Raw genomic sequence first — 17,343 nt, forward strand, 5'->3', positions numbered from 1 at the left:
CGCGCGCAACAAAGGCGGCGCCCGCCGGCCCCGCCGCCATCTTGGGGCCCGCGGGGACCGGGGCGTCCCGGGGGGGGGTCCCGGGGGTTCCGCTCGGGACAGCGGGGAGTGCCCGGCCGGGGCCTCGCTGGAGCCGGGGAGCGGCGGAGCGCCGCCCGACCGCCGGCACTCGGGCCTCCCGCTGCGCCGTTGCCACAAATATTTATTTCGTGGCTTTCTTTTTTTTTTTTCTTTTTTTCTTTTTTTTTCTTTTTTAACTCATTTTGTGCGGCCAGGCTGAGAAGGAAGCGTCAGTTCTTGTACTGCCTGCCGTACGGTTATTCCTGAAGTGCCCTGAGCCTCGCCAGGCAGGAGCAGGGGAGGAATTCCCCGTGGCCCTGCTCCATCTAAATCCACAGAACCAGGCAGAGCGTCCCTTTTCCATCCCGGTTCCCAGCACCTCCCAGACCTGTCCTTCCCAGGAAGTGCAAATCCTGACCATGTGCCTTCACTTTAAATAACATCATAAACCCCAGCAGCGTCATTCCCACAACGGGCCCAGGTGTGTGCTCCTGGCTGGGCCATTCCAGGCCATTCCATTTTCCTGTAGAAAAGCCACAGGAATTCAGGCTATCAAAGCATTCCCACCTCGTGCTGTTCTCCCAAAACAAGAGCAGCAGCTCCTGCTGTCCCGAGGGAGTGCCTGGAGCAGGACCCAGCTGGGATTTTAGACTTGGCACTGCACAGACAGCAAGGCTGTGGCACAGAATCCCGTGCATCACTCAGTCCTGGGTTCCTGATGTTTGGTCCAAGAGGTCTTTACATGGTGTTTGGAAGACACCAGGATGAGCAAACCTTGGGGCTTGAGCTCCTCAGGTTTCTGTGAGGCTGAGCAACCTCAGTGCCAAAGCCCTGGATCTGCCCTGCAAACAGAACTGACACCCAACGTGGGGCTGCAGAAGGTGCCGGGCACTTCAGACAATCCTGTCCCGGTTTCAGTCACAGCTCCCACGCTCTGGCCTCCTCTAAAAGCTTTTCTTGTCCTTCCTGCAATATTTATAGTGCAGTGCAGCTGTCTGAGATGAACCCTCACCTCACATAGAGAAGATGAAGCAGCCAACAGCTCTTGTATTTATTCATTGCATTTCTCTGATATAGAAACCCCTCTCCAGGCAGGTACAGTCCATGAACACCAAATTTTCTCTAATTTCCCAGACATTATAAAAACAGGTCCACCCCTGGGGTTTGCAATTTCAGCTTCCTTTAGGATCCTGGGAGATGTCACCCATAGGTATAACTCTTGATAACTCTTTTGCATCAGAAAGAGGTATGTTGTGGTAATGAGTTCCACAGGTGACACATTGTGTACAAGTTTTAATTAAAAGTTAAATAGTTTAAGACATTTGTTTACAGGCAACAGTATTGGTTGCTCACTCTGTACATTGCATTTATTGGACAGCAATAAGGAAAAACAGAACATTTGGCACAAGAATGCCAATTTTTTTTATTATTATTATTATTTTTGGACACATGAACACAAAATATCCCTGCAGGCTAAAAAAAAAAAAATACATTGCAATTGTACACGACCAGCATCTTATCTCGACACGGGGCTGTGAGCCCCAGGACAGTTTAGAAAGTACCTCGTATTGCTAGAGACATACATCCAGTCCAAAGTTAATAAAATACCATTTGAAACATTACAAGTCTAACAATATAGAAACCAAAAGATTACATCAGAAGTCAAACTGAACAAATGCAAACATTTTACATTGAAGTTGCAGCCTCTAGACATAGAAATATGAAAATGCCAATAGCAAGGTCTAAGAAAATCTGTAAGTGATATTTAGTGCAAGATCTTTCCTCCAGTGCACAGGGAAAGAGCCTCGCAGTGGATCAGGATCAGGATGGATCCAATGCCCTCTGGCCCTGCCTTCTGAAAATGAAAGCAGAGTCACTCCCTCGCTATTGAGCAAGAAAACTCCTACAGCACATCCACAAAGGGGTCGGGGGTGGGGGCTGTCAGACTCCAGCTCTGAACCAGGGCCCTTCCCCATCCGAAGGGAGCGAGGGTGGGCACGGCACAGCCCGTGCTGCGACCTCTGCGCCCTTGGGATGTGGCTCCAGGCACCACCCTGGGTAACTCACAGCAATACAAGAGCCAGACTGCTGGAGACAGGCTAACTAGGGATTGCCAGAGCTTGTTCAGAACTCAGCAGGGACAAAGCAAGCAGAACCAGGTGGAAAACAGGATTTCTGCCCCCTCCCTCCCCTTTTTTTAATATATATTTTTAATATATATATATCAACCACCCCCTTCCCCAACTCTTTGAACTTTGCTACATTTAAAATCTTTCACACCACAGAGCTAAACAGTGGCCAACAGGCTTTATTTATAAAAAAAAACCCCAAAAAACAAAAATCAAAACACCCTAAAACTACAGCTACAGAATGCACATCTTCCCATTGATTGACACATGCAGAACGAGTCACTCAGGCCCACAGGGCTCACCCAGGTCCTCAAGTCCTCCAGACTTGGGCTCAGACCTGCCTAGGGCAGCACTGCTGCAACTTGGATCCTGAACTTCAGTGCTTTCCCCCCAAAACTCCAGCCCTGTGCCCGGGGTGGGCTCACAGCAGCCCTGCTCGGGTGCTGGCCAGGGCTCACCAGGGGTGGATGCTCCACCTGGTCTGAGGTCAAATATCCAGTCACAGGCAAACCAAGGAGAGGCTCTCCCTTCCCTCAGTCTCAACCAGGAGTGCTTGGCACTGGACAACTAATCGGTGGTAAAATTCATTTTTTTATGCACCCTTGTTAAACCAGCCCCATTCCTAGTGCACAAACTCAAATTGAGGATCTTGGATCCTACCACCAACAGGTGCTCAGGTGCTTTTCAAGGTGCCAAAGTTCTCCGTGTGTGTTGGGTCAGTCAGAGTTCACTCTAAAAAGGGTTTTTGTGTCTTCTCCCTGAACGAGTACTGAGAAAAGCAGCGGTCAGTCTCCCACCCACATGTCCTGATTTTATTACACAAGTGAGGTATTCTTTAAAAAAAAAGTTAAAAAACTTAAAAGAATCTTTTTTTTTTCTTTTTTTTTTTCAATCTAAACCTGTCCTGGCACGTGCCAGGGGCAGGGTTCACTTCATCCCATTTTCAACAGAAATGAAAAGAGGTTAAACTTAATTTATGAGACATACTACTGGCAAGGAGATTATAAAACTGTTTAAGATGTTCAGTGTACTCTGGTACAACTGAAAACAACAGCATTTAGAAATGTAAACTTTCATTTATTTACAAGCTTAAAGACTGAAGGAAACAGCATTTCCTATTGCTGAAATTTGGAGGGGGCTGGTTCCTAAGCTTTGGGACAGCAGACAACTTAGCAGCAAACCCCACACGAGTATCAGAGACCACAGTGCAATCCTTGGGCTTCTCAAACTCCTCCTCAGTTTAGGAATAAGCTTTAATCTGCACTAACTCAGGTATACAGTAAGGAATCTAGTCTTAAATTACTACGTTCATGGATTACAGGAATGCCAGGGAAACCAGGTCCCTGTTCTGGATTACAGGTTGCAGCTGAAAAAAGCCAAGCAGATTAAAAACCCTAATTTCTAGGCTGGGACAGAATCAGCATTTGAGACTCACACGGGTTCAACATGCTGTAAATGCAGTTGTGTGGGCAACCCAGATTCCCAGGAAAAAAAAAAAACAGTTCAAAATGCTGGTACAAGTCCTCAGGTTGCCTGTCACACAATACATTTCAACTGCACACGTTGGCCTTTCCTACATAGAACACCCAGTTTCCAAGCTTATAAAAAATGTTGTAGACAGGACACCAACAGTGAATATAAAACAGTTAAAAATAATTCTTAAAAAAAGCATGGAAATGCGTCTTTTCTAATTTGTTTCAGAAACTGCCAAATTGTGTGTTCAGAAAACGACACGAGAATGTTGGTTAAACTCATGCACAATCCTCAGCTAGAAAATTACACTGTTTGGGGGGGCTTAAAAAACAAAGATTTATTGCCAAAGTTAAACCTTCTATGAGAAAAAAGTTTTAAAATCACTTAGATTTATCAAACCACACAGCAGCATAAAGTGGGCACTTTTGTAAAAGTTTGCAAAATACCTAAAAGCTAAATTTTTTTTTTTTTGTTTTATCATTTTTAGAGGGGGGAAATGATGGTTCAGTACTTGTTACGATACCATGGCAGTATTATTTATAACCATTATCATTAAAATCTACTGACAGGCATCACTATTGGTTATATTACACATTCACAGAACAAGAACCACCTATTAACTCGCAGTATAGTGCAATTGCTTTGCAGCCCAAGTCTGCAGAGATTAAAAAGATAATTAGTAAAACTGACAAAAAACTGCAATACCTGTGAAAGTCATGTTTGTTAAAAGGCATTTACAGTAGTGAAGTCTAAAATCTCCATTAAAAAATCTATGGCCCCACACGACAGAAGGATTACAGCGAGCTGGATAAAACATTTTGCCATCACATCATACTCACGAAGCAGGGCACGGAGACAGAGCAGCAGTCACCGTCAGCTCATGGGATGAGGAGAACTGAAAAACCACAGCTAGCAAAAGATTTGATAGAAACCTTTCGTGCCAAGTCCTTGAAAAATTTCAGGATGATCGGCCTTTGCGCTTTGAGGTAAAAATTCAGTCCAATGCATCAGAAAAGACAAGTCTATGAATTTCTAGTACAGAAAACAATGAAACAAATGGCTCAATTGTGTTGGTGCATCAGACGTTGCAGTGAAGAACAGATTCAGTGCGACTGTCCGGAGCTGCTGGTAGTGGGCAGTCCGAAATCCCCCGGCCCTGGATAGAGCAAGAGGCTTCCAAACACTTCAGGACTGCATGGGTTGTTGTTTTGCCTCATATTCCCAGGTGCTCTCAAGCAAAATACATGGTGTGCTGGGTGTCGTGGTGGATCTGCACGGCCTTGGCCAGCGCCTGCGGATCGCGGCCGTTGCTCTGCCCCGACACGTGGCTGCCCTCAGCGCTGTGAGCAGACACACACCCGTGAACAACTGGGACAAGCAGCACAGCTCAGCTTCACTCCCTGCTTACCACGATGATGAGGCCATTCCTTACCTGTCATGATCCTTGTCCACAAGATGGTACCTGGCCCGGAAGGCCACCAGCCTGGCGTAGTAGGCGGGCGCGGGGATGGAGACGGAGCGGGTGCAGCGCACGTACGTGTGGCACAGCTGGTACGTCAGCAGCTGCAGCTCGTCTGCTGTGAAACAGTTGTCATCCCACAACACCTGGTAGTGGGAGGGACGGCTGGTTCCCTGCAGAAAACAGGTGAGCAGTCAGCTGGAGAGCAACAGCAAGGACAGAGGTGGTGCCTGCAGGCTGCACCTTCCAGCAGGCACTGAGGAGTCAGTGCCAAGCAGGCACCGACACACTCTGAGTCTGCCTAGTGACAAACAGAAGTGACATTTCCCACGGGGACAACTACAAGGATTTAGTCACACAGCTTGAGCACAGCAGAGCTGACATTACCTGAATTCCTGCATGGCTACAGAGGTAAAAGTCAAATTCGGAGGGATGTGTGATGGTGCTGTCCACAGTAGTGCCTGCTGGTACATTGCCACTTTTACCAACCTAGTGAGAAAGGTTTATTATTAGTACATGGGGTTTTCTGGAAGTGACCCCAAAATGCTTTCAAAGGTAGGCTCTATTGAAAGCTGCTGGAGAGTTTACTGCTCAAAAAGGTGAAAAAGTATTAAGGTCGTTTACACAGGCGGAATGAAAATGTTCTCTGTGAATCCATTTTTAGAAACTTCACCAAATCCAGCTGGTGTCATCAGAGGAAAATAAAACCCTTGCCAGCACCATTAAAACTGCAGAGTGGGATAAAGCCTACACAAGTAATTCAGGATCTGAAAATGCAGGTTCCTGAGTTAAATTTATTTCGTACCCTTATTTGCTCTCACACCCCGGAGATCTGGGTTTTTAAGCAAACCTCAGATCAAGTGCTTCCCTAAAAGGTTCCTCAGCTGGCCTGTGAATTTTTGCCACAGGTACATCTTAGATGCACCCAGAGACAGAACAGGGAACAGAGTGAACAGCCAGGTCAGTTCATCATCAGGGATCCTGGACTATAAAAACCCAGGATACATCTCCAGGTACACAAATACCAGGATACTGAGCACACCTATTCCAGAAGGGGGAACAAGCTGTTCCATCTATGTAGAGCAATAAAAAAGGGAGGAACTGGTTATTTTGGTAGAGAAAGCCTGTTACAAATACTGTTGCTATTTTACAGCTTTAGTGGGCAAGATGGATCCCACCCCACTGAATAAAACAACCCCCCTTTTCTGTGTCATCACCTCCCCCTCACGGACTCAATACTTGCCCTTTCAGTTTTGTCGGCACAGAACAGCCTGGTGTGATGCCTTTTCTGCACAACAATGTAGGTTATTCCAGGTCTATAATCTTCTTCCAAACTAATGCAGGCCTTCCGGATGGCGATCAGCTCTGGCCAAGCTACCTACAAGCAGAAGATTTAATTTTTATGTTATGAATTCAGTAGGTATTTAAGTTTTTTTTCACCTGTGTACAAATGCCACATCGTAAGGGACATGATCAGACTGGTAAATGTACATTGTGCTTGCCTAGGACAATTCAAGGAAACTTAATTTTTCCAATAACAAATATAATCCACATAAATAAATACATTCCTTCAAGGGCCCATCCCTTATAATCCACATCATTATATATCAATTGTCATTATCAACAACAAACGATCAGACAATACCTGTTTCATCTGTCCTTCCGACACTCCCCCTCTGTAGTAAATGATCCTCGTGGGCTTGAAACGAGTGGATTTGTAGAACTGGATCAACAGCTCCCTGACCATGTTGGTCAGGTCCTGGATCACCTCCTGGCTGTAGAGCAGCTCCTGGGAGGTCTCCTGGCGCGAGGTCTGCACGCGCACCGTGGCGCAGTAGCGGCTGGGGTGCCCGTCCATGCTGCCCACCACGGCCGCGATGGACGGCTTCTTCCCATCCCCGGCGGGAGGGTGGGTGACATCTGCTCCCAAAAAGATCACTGGCTGCTGGAACACCGAGGGCCTGTTTGATAAGATTAAGGTTTATTAGTTAGAATCACGGAATTCCAGAAGGGTTTGGGTGGGAAAAGATCTTAAAGCCCAGCCAGTTCCACCCCCTGCCCTGGGCAAGGACACCTTCCACTATCCCAGGTTGCTCCAAGCCCTGTCCAACCTGGCTTTGAACACTTCCTGGGATGGGGCAGCCACAGCTTCTCTGGGCAACCTGTGCCAGGGTCTCCCCACCCTCACAGGGAACAATTTCTTCCTAATCTCTAATCTAGACATACTCTCTGTCAGTTTGACGCCATTACTACAGTCCCTCTCTGGCCTCCTTGTTAGCCCCATCAGATACTGGAAGGTTCTGTGAGGTTTTCACACAACCTTCTCTTCTCCAGGCTAAATAACCCCAACTTCCTCACCCTGACTTAAGAGGAGAGGTGGCCTTCTATCAACTCATAATAATAAATAAGAACAGCAAAAAGAAAAGAGGGCCAGGAACAAAAAAAAAAAAAAAATACAGCTGAGGAAGGTGCATCCAAAGCACTGAACAGAACTAAAACCTGTGAGAGTCTTTAAGGGTAAAATTCTCTGCCTCCAGCACTTACAGTCCAGAAAGAACAGAAAGTGACAAGGACAGGATCAAAGGCAGACCAAGTTACAAGCATTGATTCCAAGTCACTCCTCCTCACTCTTCTCCTTCAATTTGGATGCAAACACAGGATGCTTTTGGAGGTGGCAAGAGGAAAAGGTACACTGAGTGAATCCAAAGGCAGGAAAGAGACAGGAAAAAAACCTTGATGAGTTTGGTGGCTCAGACTGCTGGATGGCTCTGACTCCCCTTGGCTCAGGGCTTACTGGGAACACTCCAAATGCAGACATATCCTCCACTGTCCACTCCAGACTGTGGGAATTTCTAAAGCGTGTTTTATTTTGAAAAGTATCATTTTAGCAAACACAACAAAACAACACCATTTTTCCTTGACAATGCAGGCATTACAAAGAGGTTTTGATTGAATCTCACCTTTGATGAGGTACCAGCACATTGTTGATTCCTCCAAGCTTGGCATTGATCTTCAGACACAGATTGGACAGCGTTTGTGGTGAGGTTTTGACCACGTTCTTTACCTGAACACACTGTGTGGCCATGCCTAGAAGAGTATCTCCAACCCGCTTGACTTCAGCTGTGACAGAAAATAAGGCAGTGGTTCCTGCTTGCTCTTATTTTTTCAAATGTTACTGTAATTCAGATCCTTGAAACTTCACTGACAAAGGTTCAGTTTGCTCTTTGGTAATACACAACTTCTCCAACCAGGCCTGACAAACCAGCTCCAAAACACCCTTTTAAATAGAGAACTCATTGTCTCCTCTGCCTCCTTCCTGCCACCCACTTGCAGCACAACTCCTGATCACTTTACAGCCCCTTCTCCATACCGTACACAGGCGTCTTCCCAGGCAGAATCACCACGATGAGCTGCAGGCCAACATAAGTCAGCTTTAAGTGTTTGAACATGGGCTCCACGCTGTCTGCACCCTGGGCATACTTGCAGAAGCAGGGCTGGCCCTGGATTGGCATCCCGGCATCCTTGGAGATCTTGCGCAGCTGGTCTGTGAAACTCCTGAAATAGAAGTGGATTTGTTCTGGCCTTTTCACTATGGTTCACTCATCAGTTTTATCAGCCAGATCTACACTGTTTCTGCTATTTCCCAGCACTACAGTAATTATTTTTTAGCAATTCTATCCCCATCAGGAACTCACTAATACGACTCTAATCCTCTCTGAGGAAGGTCATCAACTTTTGTAATTTTACAAGCCTTACAGAAACAGACATTTGAGATGAACATTCTGAGGCAGACTCCCAAACTAATACTGATGCTCTTGTAAATTTTTACTTATCCACCTAATTTATCTGAGCATTATTCCAACCATGATTTTTCCCAACCAGTGGTTCACAGAACCTCTTTAAGATTCTGTAGAGTAATTTAAAGGGCAGGGGGAAATCAATTTATACCACACATCACCTTTCAGAAATATGAGAAAAACACACCTTGAAATAGAATCCTGAATAAAAAGGAAAATACTTACTTCAGCAAGTCTTCCCTGCATTGTTTTTGAGGAGCAAAACAGGCAACAGCCCAAACTTTAATCTCAATGCCAGCATAGAACTGTTTCCCTCTCATGTCCCACACACCTTGGTTTGGTGTGGCCACAGTCTTGTTCTAGGTAAAAACCAAAGGCAAATTAGAAATCAAGAGCTGCTCCCTTTTGACTGTAGCCCACCAGAGGAAGCCTCATGAGAAGATACACAAAACACCTCATGAATTTCAATAACCTGAGGATAAGGAGTTTTACAAGACATGGAAACTCACCCTGCCTCCATACTGCAGCATTGGGGCTGGCAGAACTCTGCCTGTCAGCTCTGTCATTTCGTTATGGACAACAATTCCAAACTCCTTCAGATATGGATCAGGCCCACCAACCATACTGTTACTCTTCACCTGGGGACAAGACAAGTACTGATGTCACTACACTAAAGCTTCAGGTGACGCTGCCCTCTTTGTCATCAACAGCCTTTCTTTGTTTTAACCAAGATAGATTTTTTAACTTCTCTCTTGGTCATGCTGCTCAGCATCACCTGCTCCAACGCTCTGGAAAAACTGTGAGAAGTGACAAACCCAGACTACAGCTGGAAAAATACTCACCAATCTGCTGATCTCCTCCTGCCTGTCTGGGGCAGACCTGGCTGTCGCTTTTATCATGGTCGAGGTCTGATTGTCTGTGAGCTTCTTGATGCACCTCTGGCCAGCCACGATGTTACACACCTGCACAGGAGCAGGGAGAGGTGCTGTGACACTGTTTAACAGAGGACATCCCAAGGTGCAGGACTTGGATCCTTACCTCCAGTGGCAGGTACGTGTGTTTCTGCTCCTGACCCACTTGGAGACAGGGCAGGTGAGGGTATTTCAGCTGCAGACTGTACTTCTGCTTAAAATACTGAGCTACTGTGCACTCCATAGCCTGCCCATTCTCCAGCTGCAGAGGGAACCTAGAAATGACATTTGTTCTGGTGAGATTTCGTCAGATTTTTTAAAGGAAAAAAGGGTATGAAAAAACCTATTAGAGATTACTTTTAGCAAATCTCTATTTTCCTTAGTTACTGGATTTCTTCTTTATGAAAAGATTTTAGACTATATACTGAATTTTAGCTATTTTAAAAATAGGAGCTTTTGATAACTGTATTTAAAAGCCAGGATATAGCTCAGCTTTACTGAGTTGAAAGAAATAAAACACAAATCAAACCCCACACTATTACTCTACTCCACTAAAACTAAACATTCCTGTAAAGCCACACAGCTGCTTCACCTTCAGAATCAACTATTCCTGCATAAACAATACACCAAATATATTCCAGATATATTTAATGGGTTGAAGATTTTAAGAACTGTCAAGCAGTGCTTGATACATACGTCTGGTGACTGGCTGGTCGCCGGGTAACGTTGCAAACTCGGTATTTTCTCTTCATCTGGCCACAGTGGGTAACCTCTACTTTTAGACCTGAAAACTCAACAGAAAATAAATTCAGGGAAAGGAATCACCTTTGAACAGGCTGAAGGCAAAAAGGAGCAGCCCAGTTCTCCATGTGCCTTGCAAATTTTCATTGCAACATAGTAGGAGCAGGTTTCAGTATTTTCTTGCAGCAGCTTTAGGACAAGCTTTTACCTCTGATTTCTTTGGTAAACTTGACACGCTGGGAGTCTGTCAGAGGTTTGCTTTGTTCACTGATGTTCTGGATGTCCAAGACCTCGCACATGAACTCAATGATAGGCTGGGCACGATAGAAAGCAGTTGCTGACACTAAGATAAAAAGACAGGACAATTAACTGGGAAGCACAAAGAATTCTGTTACGTGAGTGAGACAGAATCTCCTACACACCATCAATGTTGAGCATCATGTTCCACATGGCAGGACGGACTGACTGGTGGAAGCCAAACCAGACCTCCCTGCCCCCTCCCAGGGGGTGGTAATAACCTTCAGGAGGGGAGAAAAAGGAGCGACCCACAGGAGTGTACCTGAAAAAATAAGAAAATTAATACTCAGATCATTTTTTTTCTGCTATACTTTCTACATTCACACTGACAGTGTTTAAAACACATTTCCACAGCATGTTATAACTGCCAGAGCTGACTTATGGCAAGCACACAAAGCCTTTTCTGACAGTCCAGCTGGAAAGGGTACAGCGAATTCCTGTTAGAAACATGACCAGCAGACACAAGGCCTTCGTTCAGATCACATTTCCCTATTCTAGTGCAAATTTGTTAGGCAGGTATTGAATTACATGGTTGTATCCCTCATCCCTTCTACCACAGGAGTGTAATGGGCAGCAGAGCAACAGCAAGGAATAATGAACACAAATGTTCATATCCAGTCAGGAAGGCCCCACAAGTACCCACCTCATGGAGGGAAGGTGCCGTGTGATTACATCCAGTGCTTGTACAGAATCTTCAGGAACTTCATTCAAGTGCCCTGCCAGAGCTTCCAGCAGCATCTGAAGGCTGACAACTGACACCCATTGAATGGAAACCTTAAATGTCTGGTCCTTCCCCTCTCCTGGAAGTGTAACCTCCATATCCACCTGCCACAGGCACAAGAAAATTAATCACAAGCTTTTGTTATGGATTGCAGATAGACACAACACTCAACAATGGCACAAGGTGTCCTTTGAATCTGTATTTTTGATTATTAGTTTGCGCAATGACCTTAAAATATTACAATTGGTTCCCTCAGGACTTTGAAAGTTTTTCATTTATTCATCTCAGAAACTGCACTGAAGTATCTTTAAATGTAAATTTTAAGCAGTAATTAGTATGGTGACATCAAAGCTCTGGAGAACAGTGAGTCATTTTTTTAAGTCAGCCAATTATTAGCAAGATGTTTTGTGAACTAAATGGGAAGGCAAGAAAACCTTTTGGTCAAAAAGGAGACTCGCTGGGAAACACAAATCTCAGAGTTCTGGTACAGCACTTGGGATGATTCTCACACCCCACAGCCCAAAGAGTAACAGTGAACTCATCCTGGACACCCCCCAAGGCACAGCAATGACCAGATCCCTTGGGTGTGAAGTTTTCACCTCGGGGTGCAGTTTTGTTTAGAGCTAGAGTCCACATGCAAGGCAGAACAGCTGATCTGGTGGTTCCCATGGAACAGGAGGACATATCTCCACAGCACAACCAAACCCAACCACTCATCAGCAATTACAACAACTTTATCATTCAGCAACAGAATGAGGGTCAGAACAGGGAAGAGGGAAGTTCCTATCAGGGTGAAAGAAAAATAATCTCCTTGCAGCTATAAGAGCACAATGCAGTTGTCATGTCTCATGATATTCTGTAGCTGAAGAACTGGGAATTAGAAACCGAAAGACACAAACTTCAGTAAAACACCAGTGAGCTCCTAGAGACCCTGACTGCTCCTGTCTTTTCCAAGACTACACCAATAGGTGTGACAGTGTTTTGGTTTTATGTCAATAAAAGAACACTTTTCAAATGACACTGTAACAGTTTTCCCCTGGAAACTCAAAACAGCACTTACTCTGTCCCTGCCAATGGGTAAGGGGTGTGCTGTGTACATGTTCCGCTTCCCATCGTAGCCAGGCTGCCGATCCCCAAATATCTGCATCTTGAAGTGCCTCACCATCGTATCCACCACCTCCCTAGGCAGTGATTCATTGAGTTAAGTGGAAGAACAGAAAATTCACTAATGGGCTTACACAATTTAATTTTTTTTTCATTTTTTCTTAAAGGAGTAAGATATGAAAAACAATAATGCACAAAAGCACCCCCAGAAGCTGTGGATGTCACCTCCAGGTACAGACACCCAAGTGGCACACACAGGTATCTGCACAGGTATCTGTGCTGTCAGCAGAGCTACAGCCAAAACAAGCAGAGGAACCTGGAGAGGTGTTCACACACTGGAGCAGACACAAGCACCTGCCTTGGGGAGGGTGGGAGCGCTCTGTGGATTGATCCACATGTGGACTCCAAAATCTACAAGCTGAAATGCCTCCCCTCGGCTGCTACACATGTTTGTGTAACAGACTGTGGAACAATTACCAGGGACATTGACTTGTAGACTGTAAAATAAAACCAGCTGGAGGTCAATGCTCAGTACATTTCCCAGAGCCTTCCAGATTACAGGCCAACTGGAAGAATATTAAAGTTCACTGAAAAGCAACTGACCACAGTACAAGCACAAACGGGTCTTTAGCAGATGGAGAATTCCTAGGATGCACAGCTTCCTTAAATTCAGCTATAGACACTTAATTTAAACCAATAAACCTTTATTAAGTTACTCCTACCTGTTGACTCTCCGGGGGCGTTTCTCTGGTTTGATATCTACATCATAGTGATAAACATCAATCTTGGGGATCTGAACCTGGAAGTGGTTGGCCAGGAGCCGGATGGGTTTCCCAACAGTGCCCAGGCCTGGGCGACGGGGCGGCTGGAAAAGGCTTGTTGGGGGCCCTAGGAAAGTCAAATAAATATGTATGGGATGTGATGGCTCACTCCATGCACCTCTCAGGTGTGCTATGGGTGACTTTTTAACTGGGCAGGAAGAAATCTTAAGCTTTCTGAGGTTGCAAACAGAGGCTCAGCCTTCCAGCTGCTCGGAACTTCAAGGTAAAAAACGTGTTCCCTAAAGCATGTATAGGTGCCGTAAATCATTCTTAAAATTTTAGTGGCATTTATTCATATTATTTATTCATGGTTAGGAACTTCACAGAGTCCTGAGAAGGAATGCAACATGTAATGCAAAGATAAATACATCCCTACCTACATTTCTAAAACAAATCAACAGCCACAAAAGCTGCATTTTGTCACTGTTTTCACTACAGGCTAAAAGTTCAGATGTCAATGATCCAATTTAAAATTCCAGCATAAAGACAGGAGTGAAGAAAGGTTTAGGCTTTCCTCTAAGTAGAAGGATAAGGGAGAAAGCATTAGACAGGTATGGACTCCCACAGACATGGAAAAATATTTTACAGGGACAAAAGAAGAGCTTCAGAAACACATCTAAAGAGGAAATTATTAGAGGCCTGGAAGCATTACTCACATGCAAGCTGGTCACTAGGGAAGCCTTTAGTTACCCTCCTCAAAGTGCTAAGATCTGAGATACCATGTTAACGAGATTAAACTGACTATTTTTAAAATCGATCAGAGCCTCAGCTGACACTGCACATAAAGCAAATGACATTGGTATATTTTCATGGGTTTGCCTATATCTGAGCAGGGCTCAGAGTGATCAAAGTGTTGTAGAGTAGCAAAGGAGAGGGCAAGCAGTCTCCCTAGAATGCAATAATAAACCTATTCATAAAACTTAGGGCAAATTTAGCATTATAACCTGACAGCATCCTGTCTGAGACAAAGTCTCAGAGTTTGTACCAGGAGAGAGGAGAGGTATTTGGGTACACTTCAGGGTGCAGCAAAAAACTTCAACACAACCATAAACTAAACCCAGGACCAAATAAATCCCAGGAGATTCTACACTGGATTTAAAAGCCATCCATTGGCTATTGCATTACCAAATAAAGTTATCAACCTGAGGACACCAGCCCTGGAATATTCTTAAGCAGAAGGAACACAAAGCATGTAAGCAGCTGAAGCCCACTGCCATGTCAGCTCTGCAGAGCTGCAGAAGCAGGGGGCTGTTGGGGACAGACACCCCACAGGACACGTTCCTGGCTCTGCACCCACCTGACAGATCATGCTCATGGCCAGACAAGCTGTGGGGTACAGTTAGTGTTTAAAAAAACTAGAGCTGTCTTGACAAGCATGAATCATTGAGGGCAATCAAAGTTTGTTGTGCTTATTTGGATACAAGAGATGATCCATTAATCCCATCTAATTAGTCTGAAGGAAGTGCAGGCACTGACCTCCTGCAAGAGATTAAATGACAACTATATTTGCCCATTTTCCTCCCTTGGTATTGACAAGTTCTGCAAGCATGCACAGCAACGCTGCCCTCTGTTCTGACCAAAGGAGATAAAACTTACATTTCCTCTTTCCTTTCTCAAAGGATTCTAGAGAATCAGCTAAAAACTGTTTTCTCATTGAAGCCAGACTGCCCTGGCATCACAGGATTTTCATCTGATCAGCCTGGCTAGGGTTGTATGTGCTGTCATATTTTTATTTCTCTTACCCTACAACCATTATGCACTAAGCACCTCAACTGAATCGCTTCAGACAGGAAGCAGTTTTCAAAACTGAAAGAGGATCTGCTTCTCCAGCTGGAACTCAGGGAGGCCACGATACATCACACACACAGAGCAGGCTCTGAGTCAGCCCTCACTACCTCAAACTCTGGATTCTTCTGGAATTGCACCTTTGTGTCAAGAAACGTTTCCTATCACACCAAAATTAACATCACTTCGCTTATACCAATCATTTGAATGGGAACTTGATGGGGCAAGTGTACAGGCCACTGAGGGGTAGAAATACATCCTGCAGGCATTTGGTGGGAGAATAATCATGGAATAAGACACAAGCAAGAAAGCACCACATTCAAAACCCCATCAATATCTAAGCGAAGTTTGTTAATGAAATAAACAGCCGTATTTTCAGACAGTATCGCCTTAAACTCTCAGAAATGGCTCAATATCAAATATAAAACTTATCACTGCACAGGTTGCAGGGCGCGCATGGCAGTGACAGCACAGCCCTGCCTGTCCCCGTCCCCTCGCTGTCGCTGTCCCGCTCGCAGCCCCGTCCCCTTCACCCGGGGAGACCGAGCCGCGTCCCCCGGCAGCCCCGGCAGCGGTGGGGCCGTGAGAGCATCCGCAACCCCCGCGCAAAGTTTCGCGACCCGCTGCGGCTCCTCCGCACCGGCGGCTCCGAGCGGGCCCCGGTGCTGCCGGGGAGCCCCGCCGGGCCCGCGGCCTCCTTCCCCCGCTGTCACGGCCCGACAGGCCGCGGCCCCCGCGTCCCCCCCGCGGCTCTCACCGGGTCCCAGCGCCTCCATGGCGGTGGTGGCGGCCTCGCTGCTCTCGCCGCCGGCCCCGCCGCCCGCCCCGGGCCCCGCCGCCGGCCCCGCCGCCGCCGCGTAGCGCTTGATCTCGGGAATATTGGCGGCGGGGTGGGGGTCCGGCGCGGACACGGGGGCGGCGGGGCGGGAGGCGGCGGCGGCCGAGGAGGAGGATGAGGAGGAGGCAGCGGGGGCGCGGCGGGGAGCGCTCCCCGCGTTCCGCTTCCCCGAGCGGCGGCGCGAACAATCCCCGCGCTGCGCCCCCGCCGAGCCCGCGCGCGCCCCCGCCGCCGCCAGCACGCGCCCGAGCGCGCTCCCGGGACGGGGATGAGGAGGAGGAGGAGGAAGAGGAGGAAAAGGAGGAGGAGAAGGGAGGGAGGAAGAGGCCGCTCCGCGCTGTCCGGCGCCGCCGGCTCGCGCACGCGCGCCGCCCCCCCCCCCCCCCCCCCCCCCCGCCCGCGGGAGCGCGCACGCCGCCCGCGCGACCCCGCAGCCGCCGCAACAGGTGACGGCTCTGAATCACGGAATCCCGGAATATTCAGGGTTTGAAGGAACCTCTGGAGATCATCCAGTCCAAACCTCTTCCAAGGCAGAGTCACCGGAGCAGGTGACAGGGACCCGTCCAGGTGTGTTTGGAATGTCTCCGGACAGGGAGGCTTCACGCCCCCCCGAACACCTGTTCCAGTGCTTGCCCACCCTCCACACAAAGAAGTTCTTCCTCATGTTTAAGATGAACCGCTGTAATTTTGTTTATGGCCATTGCTGCTCATTGAAAAGATCCTTTTCAATGGTGCCCACCAACAGGGTGAGGAGCAATGGCCATGAACTAAACCAGTTCCTCAGCATAAGGATGAACTTTCCACGAGCGTGGCCGAACACTGGAACAGGATACCTGGGAGATTATGGAGTCTCACTGTCCGGGGAGATTCCAAACTCACCTGGACACATCCCTGTGTCACCTGCTCTGGGTCACCCTGCCTTGGCAGGGGCATTGGACTGGGTGACCTGCAGAGGCCCCTCCAATCCCAACAATTCTGTGATTTGGTGAAAAGAGTCTGGCACCATTCTCGTGGCACCTGCCTTTGAGATATTGGTATGGATTGATGGGGTCCCCTCTCAGCCGTCCCTTCTCCAGAGCCACCAGGCCCAGCTCCCACAGTCTCTCCTCAACAGAGAGATGCTCCAGACCCCCCATGATCTTTGTGGCCTCTGCTGCACCCCCTCCAGTATCTCCTTGTCTTTCTTGTCCTGGGCAGCCCAGAACTG

At 47.1% G+C, this 17,343-nt stretch overlaps 1 protein-coding gene across 2 annotated transcripts; it reads right to left on the reverse strand.

Annotated features, from left to right (window-relative positions):
* Window positions 1–1,336: 1,336 nt before the first annotated feature.
* On the reverse strand, window positions 1,337–16,121 carry LOC117007387 (protein argonaute-4). 2 transcript variants are annotated; one of them, XM_033080513.1, is made up of 19 exons: window positions 16,056–16,121; window positions 13,415–13,580; window positions 12,649–12,769; window positions 11,511–11,692; window positions 10,993–11,129; window positions 10,779–10,913; window positions 10,526–10,613; window positions 9,957–10,104; window positions 9,761–9,880; window positions 9,428–9,556; window positions 9,144–9,277; window positions 8,492–8,676; window positions 8,082–8,241; window positions 7,854–7,973; window positions 6,767–7,082; window positions 6,365–6,499; window positions 5,509–5,610; window positions 5,095–5,294; window positions 1,337–5,002 (listed from the first exon to the last, which is right to left on the reverse strand). In XM_033080513.1, exons 1-19 carry the CDS (start codon window positions 16,072–16,074, stop codon window positions 4,894–4,896), a joined length of 2,706 nt encoding a protein of 901 aa, XP_032936404.1. In that variant the 5' UTR covers window positions 16,075–16,121; the 3' UTR covers window positions 1,337–4,893. The 2 variants fall into 2 exon arrangements, with proteins under 2 accessions (XP_032936404.1, XP_032936405.1); XM_033080514.2 differs by lacking the exon at window positions 7,854–7,973.
* Between the last annotated feature and the right edge of the window lie 1,222 nt (window positions 16,122–17,343).

This window comes from Catharus ustulatus, chromosome 26 (genome assembly GCF_009819885.2).
Source record: "Catharus ustulatus isolate bCatUst1 chromosome 26, bCatUst1.pri.v2, whole genome shotgun sequence".
Taxonomy (NCBI): Eukaryota; Metazoa; Chordata; class Aves; order Passeriformes; family Turdidae; genus Catharus; species Catharus ustulatus.

Coding starts and splice junctions, on each gene's coding strand:
- LOC117007387 (XM_033080513.1), bottom strand. Junction 12,770..13,414: donor CGCCCCCGGAGAGTCAACAG/GTAGGAGTAACT, acceptor ATCACTGCCTAG/GGAGGTGGTGGATACGATGG. Junction 9,557..9,760: donor AGGAGGAGATCAGCAGATTG/GTGAGTATTTTT, acceptor TCTTGTCCCCAG/GTGAAGAGTAACAGTATGGT.